This window comes from Oratosquilla oratoria, chromosome 1 (genome assembly GCF_046742065.1).
Source record: "Oratosquilla oratoria isolate Oo_2021 chromosome 1, ASM4674206v1, whole genome shotgun sequence".
Lineage (NCBI taxonomy): Eukaryota > Metazoa > Arthropoda > Malacostraca > Stomatopoda > Squillidae > Oratosquilla > Oratosquilla oratoria.
This window is the reverse complement of record NC_134777.1, coordinates 42,397,245-42,413,911: the sequence shown is the minus strand read 5'-3', so window position 1 is coordinate 42,413,911 and position 16,667 is coordinate 42,397,245. Positions and strand designations below refer to the sequence as shown.

Below are 16,667 nucleotides of genomic sequence, written 5' to 3'. Positions count from 1 at the left end.
TGAAACGTCCGCCCGCCAATCAGCGCGCGGGATGCATTCTCTGTCTTCTGGTTGGTAACGACGTTTCAGGCTGCTGCTGGATATTGATAGCGTTTTTTGTTTTGTTTTTGTTTGTAAATTAGCACCGCTTCTGTCATTTTTAGTCTTCTGGTGTCTTTATTTCTTTCAATGATGGTGGTGGTGCCTTCCATATGGTGCCTCTTACGTGCGGGTCCATGCTCGTTTAGGTAGTGAGCTCTTCTGGCGCCGTCCTGCAGATGTGCTGAAATCCTCTTTGACAGTGTTGTAGTGGTGACGCCAATGTACCTAGAATTTAGGCGACTGCAGTCACCACTGGAACATGTGTGTTGGTACACGACGTTCACCTCTTGCATTTCACTTGTCTTAGGGAGGCAGCTGTTCTTTACGACTAAGTTGGATGTCCTTCTTGTCTTATAGTAAATGACGAGGACGATTTACGTCACACCCACCGACCCGGCTTCAAAAATCGACCTCATCGTTTACTATAAGATGTACTGCGAGTATTTTGAACTGTCGAAAGAAGTACTCTGGTTCTGACTCGTCAAAAGGGGGGATAGAGGCTATGTTGTTGTGTAGTTGGATGGAAGTCTTTGTCTCTCGATTATATTGAGCTAATTCTATCTCGTGTCTCTGCTCACGTTCTTTCATCTCACGTTCGAATTCACTCTGACGTTCACGCTCTTTTCGCTCATATTTAATTCTCTCTCTAACTTAAGTCTTTCTAGTTCTAAGGAAACTATTGATCTATTCGTGTAGTCAGGGGTAGGGTGGATATTACTAGGATATGGAGGAGTGTTTAGTGTTTGGTTATGTGTGGCTGTTTCTGCTTTTTCTACTTCTGCGTCTAATTCTATATTTTGTCATGTTGTTCTACTAGCGCCGGGAAGTAATAGATAGGCGTCAACATCTAAGACTTCCAAATCAACGAGGCGATTTATGACAATGTTTCTAAGTTCTGTCTCGTTACGAGAAGGAAGGGCATTTATATTTCAAGTTTGGGCCATGAGCCGCCAGTCTTTTAGTTTGAGGTCACCTGTTAATTGATTCACTGAGGGATTTTCTTGTAAAACTTTTATTTTGAATATCATAATGAATGGTGGAGTAGTTGATTATTCAGTAGAATGATAAGAGGAATTCCACTCACATGAATTACGTTAACCAACTCTTGAACTTAACAAGGAATAAATGGGACGTTATTCAATGTTCGGTTAGAAATGGAATTAGTGGGTTTGAAGTACCCTGGTCAGATCACAATTGTTCTGACGAATGTATGCTAGTTAGAATAACAGCGCTTAGGACTACCCAACCGAAACTACAGATAGCCTGCATTAAGAGAGTTTGCTATGAACGAGGGTCGTCGTCCTCCCATTCGGGCGACTGAGGTAAAAAATGGGTCTGAATTCTAGCTAGCACGACTTACTGTGCGAATATAGTAAACTTTGGAAACTGCTAGGAGGAAACAAACTCCTTATTCAGGTACTTGGAAAGTTTCTATGAGAGTCATAGCAAGGTTTGACTGAGGGCTTACAGCATGTACAGAAGTTTAGGTGGAGCCGACAGTTAACCAAGCCTTAAGCTCGTGTAGAGGAACCTCTGCCGGCCCAGACGAGATTAGGTATGAGATGCTGCAACACTTGAATTCAATTTCACTGGAAAAATTATTAAAAATATACAACACAATTTGGATTAGTCAAGAATTCCCAAAAACATGGAGACATGCCCACGTCATACCTATTCTCAAAAAGGGGAAGGACCCAAAGAGTCCTTCCTCTTATCGCCCTATAGCGCTTACCAACTGCTTATGCAAAGTATTAGAACGTATGGCCAATAACAGATTGAAATACATACTAGAATCTCAAAATTTAATAGTTCCTGCCCAATGTGGTTTCAGGAAAAATAGAAGTAGTCTTGACCATTTAGTCAAATTAGAACAAGATATCCTCTCCTCCTTCGAGAGGAAAGAATATCTTGTTGCTTGCTTTTTGGATTTAGAAAGAGCCTACGACATGGCATGGCGACGTGGTATCCTCGAAAAACTCTATGCACTTGGCCTTAGAGGGAATCTCCCTATTTTCATTCAAAAAATTTTAAAAGACCGCACATTTTCGGTCAAAATTCAAAATTACTATTCAACAGTACGCACCCAAGAAAATGGCGTACCACAGGGAAGTGTGTTAAGCCCCACACTTTTTATGTTGCTGATAAACGATATTCTACCCGCTCCACCACGGAACCTTAAATACTCATTATACGCTGACGATGTCGGAATCTGGCATTCCTCTCCGAATGCCAAGTTTTCCGGCTCTCGCGTACAACTGGCCCTGGACTCGCTCCAGGACTGGTCTGACAAATGGGGATTTAAGTTTTCGGAATTAAAGTCAACAGTAATTGTATTTTCACGCAGAGCCCAGGCAGAAATAAATCTGCAATTACATGGTACTCCCATTCCAGTACAAAACTCAACCTTTTTTCTTGGCCTGAGACTGGACTCCAGGCTAAACTGGAAGGCCCATGTAAAATACCTAGTTGATGCGTGCAACAAGAGAATTAATTTGCTACGTAAACTAACGGGCACAAATTGGGGAGCAGATAGGAAATCCCTGCTAATGATTTATAAGTCCCTAATTATATCAAAACTAGACTATGGGTGTCAGATTTATGGTTCGGCAACACTAGCCACGTTACAACCCCTGAACATCATCCAAAACAAAGGCCTAAGAATAGCACTTGGAGCACTACGCTGCACAAGGATCGAGAGGCTGGAGGTCGAAGCAAACGTACCCCCCCTCCACTACAGGCGCGAGCTCCTTGCCCTAAGATACGTCGCCAAAGCTCTTAGCATCCCTCAACATCCCTGCAAGGAGACAATCCAACGATATGAGCACTTCACCAACTCCAGCCTAAATCCCCTTTCCATCAGGATCCGATCCTTGTGCGAGCAATATTCAGTGCCACTGTGGTCAATAGAACAGATTGAAGCCACCGTCTTACCACCGTGGGAAAACATCGCCCCGAAGATCTTCATTAACCAAGACCTACAAAAGAAGACTTCATCCACAGAAGAACTAAAACAAAAGACCTTGGAGACCATCCAAAAGTACAATGACCACATGGCACTGTACACTGATGGCTCCAAGTGCGGCCACAAAACTGGGACAGGGTTATACTGCAACAAAACCCGGATGATGTTCAGATTGCCGAACCATACGAGCATATATATCGCCGAACTCTACGGCATATATAAAGCCTTAGAATATGCTCAATCCGACACACATAGTAAATTCGTCATATTCACAGATTCATTAAGTGCACTAAAATCAATCAAGACAGGTAACCATATGGAGAACTTCCTCTTGGGCAAAATCATTAGCACATTGTCGATAACTAGCAAGTCCATTACTCTCTCTTGGGTTCCCAGTCACATTGGGATCTTCGGGAATGAGAAAGCGGACATCTTAGCCAAAACTGCTTTAGAAATAGACTCTATTACCGACATACCCCTGGACATAGGCACCTTCAATTCCATACTAAGAAAACAATTACACACCCACTGGCAACTCCAGTGGAACAATCTCGACATTTCTCACAAACAAAAGGAACACATAACAGATTGGTCGACATCATACAGAAATAACAGACTCGAGGAAATCGCCATAGCAAGACTGAGGATGAACTCGACCCGCCTCACCCACTTAAAACCATATATTGACGGCGTATTTCCTCCCCAATGCAACACATGCAACACTATACTATCCATAAGACACATACTCCTACACTGCTCAAAATACAACACACAGCGCCAAGCGCTCATACAACATTGCCAAATTAAGAAAATTCAGCTGAGCACCACAAATCTTTTGACAGACGACCGTTTACTTATTGACAAAGTAGTATTTTATTTGCGCACTACTGGACTATTGTGGGAATTATAATGGTAGAATAAAAAGGATCGCAGGTTCACACCGGGCTTAATGACCTCATTATAGGTCGATAGCCTTAAAGATCCAACAAAAAAAAACAAAAAAAAGACAGTTAACTCGAGGATTTTTTTCTTCATGAAAGTAGCAGTTGCCGACAAGACTGACGAGTTAAGAGGACAGAGCCTTTATTTGTACGACGTTTCGAAATTGGTGGCTGTCCTTAAGTAGTGATTGGAGTGGACGGGGCTTTGATGTGGACCTCGTCAACGGTTCATTGTAAGCTTCTAGTACGGCTCGAAAACAGGTCGGAACCAAGAACCCATTGGACCTTTGAACAAGTCATGGTGATGTCGGGGAGGGGGTGATTGGTCATTTGCGAGTTTTTTCAAATAGTCTTGGTTTCGGGGTGACAGAAAAATGGCGGTGGTGACCAGTGACTATAACAATATATACACATATATACATTTATATGTATATGCACACGCACACGCATATATATATATGTGTGTGTGTGTGTGTATATATATATATATATTTACATATATATATATATATATATATGTATATATATATATATATATATGTATATTTATGTATATATATGAATAATTTTCGACAGGCACCCCGGGAATCGAAAAGGGGTTTCGTCTGATGCCAACCCAATCCCTTACCGACTGAACCGTGGATGTTACTAAAAACTCTGACTTGAACTAACTGATGAAGATGCTAGGTATACTGGTTACTACCGTCTTTACCTAATTTTCACAGAGTCACCGAGCCCAATTATAGGGAAATCGGTAAGGCTGGTACGAAACCTGTATGGGTTTCCGATGTTGTAAACACCTGAAGTGAATCGCTAGTAACAGCGAGAATCATACAAATAATTTCCGACAGTCGCTTCGGGAATCGAACCGGGGCCTTGCTTGATGCCAAACCATTGCCGAACCGAGTGAGCCGTGGGAGTTACAAAAGAACTTTAATTTGGAGTTGAACTAAGTCCTAAAGATTTTAGGTAGATTGCTAACTGGCTTGGAATCCTACCAATGGGTTTCTCACTTTCCCCTTTGTGGAAAAGGGATTATTTTCTTTAACACACACACACATATATATACATACATAATATATATATATATATATATATATATATATATATATATATATATATATATATATATACCACAATTCACTTTAATTCTAAGCCATCAGCGTATATATATATGATATATATATATACATATATGTATATATATATATTCATATATATATATATATATATATATATAAACCACAATTCACTTTAGTTCTAAGCCATCAGCGTATATATTTATATATATATATATATATATATATATATATATATATGTGTATGTGTGTATATAAACCACAACTTTAATTCTAAGCCATCAACATCGAGGAGGCATGCATGCAGAAATTGATACGTGTTCAGGCTAAGGATTCAAACCTTCGCTAGCATGTAACATGTGACGGTGACTTAGCCCAATGCGCTATAGTCTCTCTTGATAGCACATTGGGCTAGGTCACTGTCACTTGTTACGTGCTACCAAAAGTTCGAGTCATTAGCTTGACCACGTATCAATTTCTGCATTTTTGCCTCTTTGAGTTACTCGACGTTGATGGCTTAGGATTAAAGTGAATTGTGGTTGGTAAATGTGAATCTGTTCACTGGGACCCATTCAGTGTTGTACAAATATATATATATATATATATATATATATATATATATATATATACATGTGTGTGTGTGTGTGTGTGTGTGTGTGTGTGTGTGTGTGTGTGTGTGTGTGTGTGTGTGTGTGTGTGTGTGTGTGTGTGTGTATGTGTGTGTGTGTGTGATTCACCTTGGTTTCACCTTGGTCTTTGGATCACGTGTTGGACTCGTGATCGACAGCTATTTCCCTCCCGGAAGAGAGCTCAGAGCTCGTATGACCGATGTATGGGTAATGCTATGACCTTACACGCACACACACACCCAACTCCCCGCCCACGAGAGCTGGAGTAACGACTCGAAGCGCAGCGATAGAAATAATTTCAGGCCTGGGCAGGATTCGAACCAGGTACCGCCGGCACCGCCGTACTGACAGTCTGGGACTCTACCAACCGCGCCACCGAGTCATGTGTGTGTGTGTGCATGCGTATATATATATATATATATATATATATATATATATATATATATATATATATATATGTATATGTATATATATAATACATACGTACACACACACATATATATGATGGTTGTCGGGCTACCTCCTAAATAAATTAGTGTACGAGTCTTTGTATAGAAACGCAAATGGAAACTGATAATTAACTTAACAGTTGAGAATTTAAACATAAAATAATATGCAAATGCATATGTTGGTTTGGTTGATAGAGATTATATGGAGGCAAATCTAACTAAATGCCTAGTTTACACAAACAATATCCCTAGACCTGAGTGAAAATATAACTAAATGCCTAGTTTACACAAACAATATCCCTAGACTTGAGTGACCGAATAAAATCTCGTAATTACTTAATCCTGTTTGTTTTTTATGATGGTCATAGAATTCTTTCTATTGCCGAGGCAGTGAAAAATGAATATTGCTGAACACAACCCACCCCTAGGTTTCGTAGCTGTGGAAGACCCACAGCTGCGCTATGCTGGTGACATTTCGTCGGTGGGTCCCTGTACTGGTGGTAATTTAGAAATAAACTCTCCTGAACGGCTTGTTTTTTATAAGACGAAAACCGTACCATCGTGCCACCACGACCCTACAAAACGGAACGACTTAGAGTTTATTTCCAAGTGTCATAATGACACAAAAACACTAGTGGTAATGTTGGTGACGTCTCGTGGGCCACGGCCAATCTCGTGGGGAATCCAAAAGACCCAGGTTGGAGAGGGTGAGGTCGAGGACATCCGCCCGGGGAGTGGAAAGCTCCGCCAGGCCCAACACCACGCCAGGGAACAGAACTTGGCACTCGCGTTTGGTTGTTACAGTGTTTGTCGACTAATACCCTCTGCGATGAAGCGGCACAGCACTCAAATATTCCTCCGGAGCGAATAAAGTGTTCCCAAGACAGTAGGTGAAGGAGTGGGAGAATTGGGATCCTAGAACACACACACGAACACACATTTTGGTGTAGTGATATCGTCCTCGTTTGCTAACTCAACGGTCTGAGTTCGGTCCCCCCCTAGGGCTGAAAAACTTCAAAGCGCTGCAAGCTGACACCACTCCCTGTTGGGTAAGGATTTGTGTTTTTACCTAATTGTAGTATTCAGGAAAAGAGCAACGCTCGATGGATCCCGTCTCCTACTCGTGTGTGTGTGTGTGTGTGTGTGTGTGTGTGTGTGTGTGTGTGTGTGTGTGTGTGTGTGTGTGTGTTTGTGTGTGTGTGTGTGTGTGTGTGTGTGTGTGTGTGTGTGTGTGTTTGTGTGTGTGTGTGTGTGTGTGTGTGTGTGTGTGTGTGTGTGTGTGTATGTGTGTGTGTGTGTGTGTGTGTGTGTGTGTGTGTGATTCACCATGGTCTTTGGATCACAAGTTGGACTCATGACCGACAGTTATTAACCTCCCGGATGAGAGTTCAAAGCTCGTATGATAATGATATGACCGATCTATGGGTAATACTGTGACCTTACACGCACACACACACCCAACTCCCCGCCCACGAGAGTTGGAGTAACAAAGTAGACCAAAGTAGACCACTTGGAAAAAAGAAACTAACGAAGCAGAGCGCTTTCGTATATTACATCTTCAGTGCAACAAGTGCATAGTAATAGAAATGCATAGATAATATATACATGAAAAAAGGAACAAGGACAGTTTGAATAAGGGCAGCGGACAATTACCCCCTGGAGGGCGGAAGGTCAATGTCAATACACTAATGATGGAGGGGCGACATCAGGTCACAGTCGCCAGGGTCAATGCTTCCATCGACTATGACCTAATGTCAATCATTAGTGGTGTGTGTGTGCACGAATGTGTGCGTGTGTATATAAATGTGTGTGTGTGTGTGTGTGTGTATTTACCTAGTTGTGTTTACCTAGTTGTATTTTACGGGAAGGGGAGCTATGCTCGTGGTGTCCCGTCTTCATATCTCATTATATCTAAACTATTTTTAAATTCATGTATTGTTTTTTGCACACACCACTTTCTCATCTAACTTGTTCCAACTGTCTATTGCTCTGTGAGGAAAGCTGTTCTTTTTAAAATCTCTTCTATAGCTGTCTTTTTTTATTTTCTTTCCGTGTCCTCTTGTATTTCTGTCATCCCATTTTATCAGATTCTCTCTATCAGTAATTTCTATGCCTTTCATGATTCTGTAAATAGCTATCAAATCTCCTCTCTCTCTTCTTTGCTCTAGTGTCTGTAGTTTAAGTTTTTGTAGTCTCTCTTCATATGATAGTTTTGAGAGTGTTGGTGCCAGTTTTGTAATTGCTCTTTGTATTCTTTCAAGTTTTTTTATACATTTTTTTGTACTTGGTGACCATATCGTTGCTGCATATTCCAATCTTGGTCTTATCAGGGTGATTAGGATTTTCCTCACCATTTCTTCATCCAGGTATGTAAATGCCACTTTGATTGTTCTTATTAAATTATAAGTTTCTCCAAAAATCTTATTTATATGTTTCTCAGGTGACATATTATTCATAACAATGACTCCCAGGTCCTTCTCATTTTCTACTTTTTTTATTCCTTCTTCTCCCAAATTATATGATCCTGCTATTCTGTTTTTGCTTTTTCCAAATTCCATTATACTACACTTTTTTGTATTGAACTCCATCTCCCACTTCCTACTCCATTCTTGTACTTTATTTAGATCCCTCTGTAGTGATTCACAATCTTCTTCAGTTTTCACTCTTTTCAGTAGTTTTGCATCATCTGCAAAGAAGCTCATATAGCTTTCAATTCCTTCATCCATATCATTAATATATATAGCAAACATTATTGGGGCCAGAACTGTTCCCTGCGGGACACCGCTTATTACTTCATTCCATTTTGAGTGCTGATCTCTTATCACTACTCTCATTTTTCTTTCTTGCAAAAAGTCTTCCATCCAATTTAGCAATTTACCTTGTATTCCTCCTTCATATTCTAATTTCTTAAGCAACTTCTTATGTGGTACTTTGTCAAAAGCTTATTTTAGGTCTAGAAATGCACAATCAGCCCATCCATCTCTTTCTTGTATTATATCTATTAGCCTTGAATAGAAACATATTAAATTGGTGACGCATGACCGTCCTTGTCTGAATCCAAATTGCCTTGGATTTAGTACGTTGTTTTTTTCCAAGTATTTTACCCATCTACTTTTGATAATTCTTTCACAAATTTTTGCTATTGTACTTGTTAGAGAGACTGGTCTATAATTGGTAGGTTCTTCTTTATTTCCTCCTTTATATATAGGTACTATATATTTGCTTTTTTCCAATCTTCTGGAACTTTTCCTTCTTTTAAGGAACTGCTTATTATGCTATGTATTTTGTCTGCCAGTTCATTCCTGCATTCTTTCAGAATCCAGTTTGCTATTTCATCTGGCCCATGCGATTTTCTGACATCAAAATTACCCAAGTGTGTCAATATTTCATTCTTTGTTACTTCTATTTCTTCCATAGGGGGACTTTTTCTTTCCACTCAATCTCTTCAGGTTGTATATTTTCCCTTGTAAACACTGATTTAAAATGTTTGTTCATAATTTCTGCCATTTCCATTTCCTCAGTGTATTCAACTCCTCCTTGTCTCAATTTCTCCAAGTCTTGTTTGTTTTTCAGTTTATTGTTTACAAATCTGTAGAATAGTTTTGGTTGATCTTTACACTTTTCTATAACATCTTTTTCATATTTTCTTTTTTTCTCTCTGCACTTTTGTACATATTCATTTCTATAACCAGTATATATTTTCCATTTTTCAGGTCTTCTGTCTTTTTTCCATCTGGTCCAGGCTTTGTCTCTTTTGTCTTTTAACTCCCTACAACTTTTGTTGTACCAGCATTTTACATATTCTTTTTCTTGTTTTTGTCTTGGGACATACTTTTCCACTCCTTTTTTGTAAATTTTTGTCAAAATATTCCATTTCTCTTCCACTGATGTTTCTTCTTTGTATAGTTCTTCCCAGTTTTCTTGTTGGAAGAATTCTCTTATTTTATCAAAGTTTGTTTTTTCATACATCATTCTTCCTTTTCTATATTGTTCATTTCTTTTCATATATTTTTCCTCATTTAGTTCCAGTTCAATCAATATGTGGTCACTTTTACCTATTGGTGTTTTATATTCAATCTTGTCCACTATTCTAGGTTCAGATGTAATTATTAAGTCTAGCCTCGATGGTTCTTCTTCATTTCTATACCTAGTGTTCTCTTGTATCCATTGTGTCATTGAATGGTCAGTAATCATCTCAAGTAGAGCATTTCCCCATGAGTCATCACCACTCTTTACTGTCATTTCTTCCCAGCAGATTTCTTTGCAATTAAAGTCGCCCATCATAACTATTCTTCCTCCGTCTTCCATTATTTTAGTTAATGCTATCTTTGTGTCCTCTAACATACTTTTATATTCACTCTCCTCCCATGAGGCTGTTTTCGGAGGCACATAATTGATCACAAATTTTCTGCTCTTCTTATCTCTGTCTTCCACTTCTATCATAATCATCTCTACTGTATTCTTTCCATATATGACACCTTTCACGTTTATATCCTTCTTAGTCAGGAACATAACTCCACCCCCTTGCTTTTTCTCTCTGTTTCTAATCCAATAATTGTATGCATCATGTCCTACACTGTTGGGTGGTAGTGGGCCTTTTAATTTTGTTTCTACAATTCCCATTATGTCCGGTTCTTTTTCTTTCAAATAATCATTCAGCTCATTCAATCCTGTTATTAATCCATCTATATTTGTGTAAGACACTCTTAGTTTTCTGCCACTTCCATTGTGTTCTCTGTTTCCCTTATGTTTTTCTTTTGTATGTCGAACTTCCTTAGTTTCATGTTCACTACTCTCCAATAGAATCTCTCTTTCTCTGACTCCGTTCTGTTCTCGTTTTTTGTCTTAGCTTCCAGTCTTTTCTGCTTTTCTTCCTCTCTTTCCTCTTTATTCATTTCTCTTTTTATCCATATCTTTTTGTGTTGTTCACTTGTTGCTAGTTTCCCTGTTTTGGATAAGATATTCTCTGCCGTTGTTTGTGACTTGAATTTAATCTTAATTGGTCTGGTCTTGTCTGTGCTATACTTTCCGAGTCTAAATTTCTCTTCGATTTGTTTCATAATTCCTGGTTCATCTTCCTGAACTGATTCTAGTAATTGGCTTACTTTTTCATTTTCCTCTTTGATTCTTGTGGTTCTATCTGTGTTGTGTTTCTCTTCCATTCCTAATATAATTATACATTTCTTCTTGTCTGCTAAATCCCTTACTATATTCTCCTTTTGTCTCATCACTTTAATAACTGAGTCTTCAGTATGTTCTTTCAATTGCTGTTTGACTATGTCAGTGAATGAAATCTTATTTCCTTCTTGGGTTTGCTTCCAATTTTTACTTTCTTTAGCTATTGTTTCTCTGTTTTCTTTACTATTCTTCTTCAATTCCTCATTCTCCCCCTTTACCTCTCTTAACTGTCTTTTTAGTTCTTCTATTTCATCAGTTAAGTTTTTATTCGCCTTTTCCAGTTCTTCCAATCTTTCAACCCTTTTTAAAATGGTGTTCATATGACCTAACCTACTCTCCAAGTCCTCGATCACCTTATCAACCTTCTTCTCTAGTCTTGTCAGTCGGGGGGGGGTTTGTGTCCCCCCCACCCTCTTTAAATCCCTTGAAAATATTCTCATCACTTTCTGCTATATTGCTCCTATCTATACCTCTAATCTTCACATTCCTATTAGACATGTTATCATCCAACTCGTCTTGGGGTCTTTTGTCTACCCGGCGGCCCGTCAGGGCCATTTCCTCCACCTCCTCATTACCTTCCATTTCCCCAGCAATCCCTCCCCCTCTCCTCTTTCCTTACTTTCCCACTACCTCACGAGCAATTTCCCCCCCCCCCCCTGCAAATACAAAAAGGCACTTCTCTTTGCGTTGGTATCCACAATCTGCACTTTTCTTCAGAGCGTTCTTCAAGCCGTCCGTTCGTTGAAAGTGTGTGTGTGTGTGTGTGTGTGTGTGTGTGTGTGTGTGTGTGTGTGTGTGTGTGTGTGTGTGTGTGTGTGTGCGCGCGTGCTTAATGCACGTCACTTTCCGCCACTTCACCCCCAGTTGCGTCTACAGTCTTGTTTATACTAAACCCAATTTCTTTCAACGGCTGAGGTAGATGAAATGACCTGAAACTAACAGTCTTGTCCCGATTTATCTAAGGTTCTCAGGTGATGAAGTTACCTGAAGGTCACATAATTCGAATAAATCATAAATTCATCTAATTAATGAAAGGAGTGGGACGCCACCCCCGAAAAGGAGATCGGGGTCTGGAACATGGGGGAAGTGACCTAGGGTACCAATTTATATATTTTCTGATGACCCCACAATCACTTCTGTAGAGTTTTTACCGCATGACATCTATCTCATAATTATTACTTTTTTACTAAGGAAATCTGGAGACCCTCAAGCAGGAGGGTCGGGGCAACTGTCCCCTTTACCCCTGTTACAAATCCGGTACCACTTTAAAGACAGCCTGGTTATCGTTTGATCCACGTGAATTAATCTGACTCTTTGGAGGAAGGCGCAGATATGGGGGAAGGGGGGACTAGGGGGGAGGGGATTGGGGGAGGGGGGACTGGGGGGGGCGGAGGAGTGGAGGGGAGGGGTGGCGAGATTATATTATATTAATTATATCATATTATATTATATTATATTATATTATATTATATATTATACTATATTATATTATATTATATTATATTCTTTTTTTCCTGTTGACGTTTCCCATTTTCATATATTATATTATATATTATATGCACTGAGGAGGGGGCCAGATCGATTGGCTTAATCGAAAAAGTTCTGTTGACACCTGAAAATTGGGAGTTCGTCACTTATTTGGAACGAATCCACTAGCGGTTATCATTCAATTGGACTCGTTGGCTTGTAATGACAGGAAACTCTGACAGAGATACTATGAGCATTAGGAAATGAAAAGCTCCGTTAGTTTCCTTTGCCATCACAAGCCAACAATTCTAAACAAAATATCTACAGTACGTCGCCAAGTCTGAGTTTCCTTTCTTATTTAAGTGCTAGGTGCCCGTGAATGCTCAGCTACCATTTAACACTTACTGTTCAAAATTATCTCCATCTGCGACTATTCACTGATGTGTTATCCTCGGCATTTGTAATTGTTATTTCGAACTGTGTTCTTTTCTTTATCTGCACTTCATGTATATTGATTCAATCCCAAATAAAATTACTTACTATTGTGTTCAGTAAACAGCATGGTATAACAAGCGTTCGCTTAGTGCTCATGAACACTTTCACATAGGAAAAAAAATCAGCCAAATAGATGGTGTGAAATACCATTGTCGTTGTTTCCTGAAGCTTCCCAAGAAATGGCTCGAAGAGCTGGAGGTGAGGATGAATGTGGCTTGGGCTGGTCCTGGTGTTTATTACTAATTGATTAGGAATGAGTGCTGTTCATTCTGTCGCTTCTCACTTGGGACGATCTAATACAGAACGCTATCAATCTCAACGAGTAGGAATGATCTTCGAAGACACTTTGGAATGACGGTCGGCCACATAAAACGGAAAGTGTTGTGACACCGAACAAGAGTGCACTCGCGTCTTTACGCGGTCAATCCGCCCGTAAACTACTAAGAAGGATAACGAATCTTAGTCGAAACCCAAGCTGACCGGATATGACGACAAAATGTGTAGTATAGAAAATAAGGTGGTTGTAAGTAAAAAATAATAATGAAAGAAAAACAAAGATATCCATCGTTTCTCCTCTGAAATTCAAATTGATATAGTCTCCCCACTTTCTTTTTTTTATTAATTTAAGGGAAAGAAACGCATAGATAGTGAAGGTGACGAGCCTTGTCCAGGAGGGGCCGAGTAGCTGCGGCCAAATCTGTTAGCTTTGCCGCGGTTTGACCGGGCCAGGAAACAGTCACTGTTGGGGAGCGGAGTCCGAGATTCGAACCCATAATTAAGCGAATGCAAGACCAGCATGCTTCCGATTACGCCACCAATCCTCATGCATTGTATATTTCTATATTTGCAAAATTTAATAAACAAATACATAGATAATAGATAACAAACAAATAAATAAATAAACAAATTTATAAATATGTAAACAGATAGATAAACAAAGGATTACAAATGATTACAAAGGAAGAGCATGCCGACAGGAGACCTTTTGGTCCGTAACAAGGTCGGATGCGGAAAAAAGTAGATAAACTAATAGAATAAATAGATATTGACAATAAACAAACTGAAAAATAATGATAATTTAAATAAATAACAATAACAAAATAAATTAATAGATATATGAACAAAGTAAACGAATATCTCCTATGAAATAGAAGCTATTGCAAAGCAAACCATTTACTTTTCTTTTTATTTCAAGTGTGAAGAAAAAAAAAAACTTTCCTTAAACCGGGTCCACACTGCCTCATGTAGACCTGCATGTAGCAGGTGGCGTTGGTTAATGCTGTACTGTCCACACTGATGATCCACAGTAAGTGGGCATGAGGAAAGAATGTCACTCTCACAGATACAATTCTTATCTATATCATTGGATGGCTCCCATTAATGTGAATGTTTTAAACCCCATACATAATCATCGCAAATTGATAAGGTCAGTAGCTATATATGTATATATATATATATATATATATATATATATATATATATATATATATATATATATATAATATATGTATAGATATAGATATATATACATTATATATATATATATATAGATACATTATATATATATATATATGTGTGTGTGTGTGTGTGTGTGTGTGTGGTGTGTGTGTGTGTGTGTGTGTGTGTGTGTGTGTGTGTGTGTGTGTGTGTGTGTGTGTGTGTGTTGAGACATTGTGACAAGTTGAAAAAAGGTGGAAAAAGAGTCACGGGTCTCGTTCCGAGTTTATTCCTGACCGGTTTCGCTTGTAGCTTCTTCAGAAGAAGCTACAAGCGAAACCGGTCAGGAATAAACTCGGAACGAGACCCGTGACTCTCTTTTTCCACCTTTTTTCATATATATATATATATATATATATATATATATATATATATATATATATATATGCTAATAAGAACACGGGTACGTGTGTTCACTTATGCAAAGTAGACCACTTGGAAAAAGAAACTAACGAAGCAGAGCGCTTTCGTATATTACATCTTCAGTGCAACAAGTACCTGAAGATGTAATATACGAAAGCGCTCTGCTTCGTTAGTTTCTTTTTCCAAGTGGTCTACTTTGCATATATATATATATATACATATATATATATATATGTATATATATATGTGTGTGTGTGTGTGTGTGTGTGTGTGTATGTACACACACACACACACACACACACACACACACACACACACACACACTTTCAACGAACGGACGGCTTGAAGAACGTTCTGAAGAAAAGTGAAGATTGTGGATCCCAACGCAAAGAGAAGTGCCTTTTTGTATTTGCAGGGTGGGGGAAATTGCTCGTGGGGTAGTGGGAAGGTGAGGAAAGAGGAGAGGGGGAGGGATTGCTGGGGAAATGGAAGGTAATGAGGAGGTGGAGGAAATGGCCCTGACGGGCCGCCGAAAGGTAGACAAACGACCCCAAGACGAGCTGGATGATGACGACATGTCTAATAGGAATGTGAAGATTAGAGGTATAGATAGGAGCAATATAGCAGAAAGTGATGAGAATATTTTCAAGGGATTTAAAGAGGGTGGGGGGGACACAACCCCCCCCCCCGACTGACAAGACTAGAAGAGAAGGTCGATAAGGTGATCGAGGACTTGGAGAGTAGGTTAGGTCATATGAACACCATTTTAAAAAGGGTTGAAAGATTGGAAGAACTGGAAAAGGCGAATAAAAACTTAACTGATGAAATAGAAGAACTAAAAAGACAGTTAAGAGAGGTAAAGGTGGAGAATGAGGAATTGAAGAAGAATAGTAAAGAAAACAGAGAAACAATAGCTAAAGAAAGTAAAAATTGGAAGAAAACCCAAGAAGGAAATAAGGTTTCATTCACTGACATAGTCAAACAGCAATTGAAAGAACATACTGAAGAATCAGTTATTAAAGTGATGAGACAAAAGGAGAATATAGTAAGGGATTTAGCAGACAAGAAGAAATGTATAATTATATTAGGAATGGAAGAGAAACACAACACAGATAGAACCACAAGAATCAAAGAGGAAAATGAAAAAGTAAGCCAATTACTAGAATCAGTTCAGGAAGATGAACCAGGAATTATGAAACAAATCGAAGAGAAATTTAGACTCGGAAAGTATAGCACAGACAAGACCAGACCAATTAAGATTAAATTCAAGTCACAAACAACGGCAGAGAATATCTTATCCAAAACAGGGAAACTAGCAACAAGTGAACAATACAAAAAGATATGGATAAAAAGAGAAATGAATAAAGAGGAAAGAGAGGAAGAAAAGCAGAAAAGACTGGAAGCTAAGGCAAAAAACGAGAACAGAATGGAGTCAGAGAAAGAGAGATTCTATTGGAGAGTAGTGAACATGAAACTAAGGAAGTTCGACATACAAAAGAAAAACATAAGGGAAACAGAGAACACAA

General features: G+C 39.0%; 1 protein-coding gene across 1 annotated transcript in view; it reads right to left on the bottom strand.

Annotated features, from left to right (window-relative positions):
- Positions 1–13,706, bottom strand: part of LOC143033061 (uncharacterized) — a 22,637-nt gene extending 8,931 nt beyond the window's left edge. Inside the window, exon 1 of the mRNA XM_076198262.1 lies at positions 13,429–13,706. Coding sequence (XP_076054377.1) covers positions 13,429–13,431 — 3 coding nt within the window. The 5' untranslated portion in view covers positions 13,432–13,706. The remainder of the gene's footprint in view (positions 1–13,428) is intronic.
- Between the last annotated feature and the right edge of the window lie 2,961 nt (positions 13,707–16,667).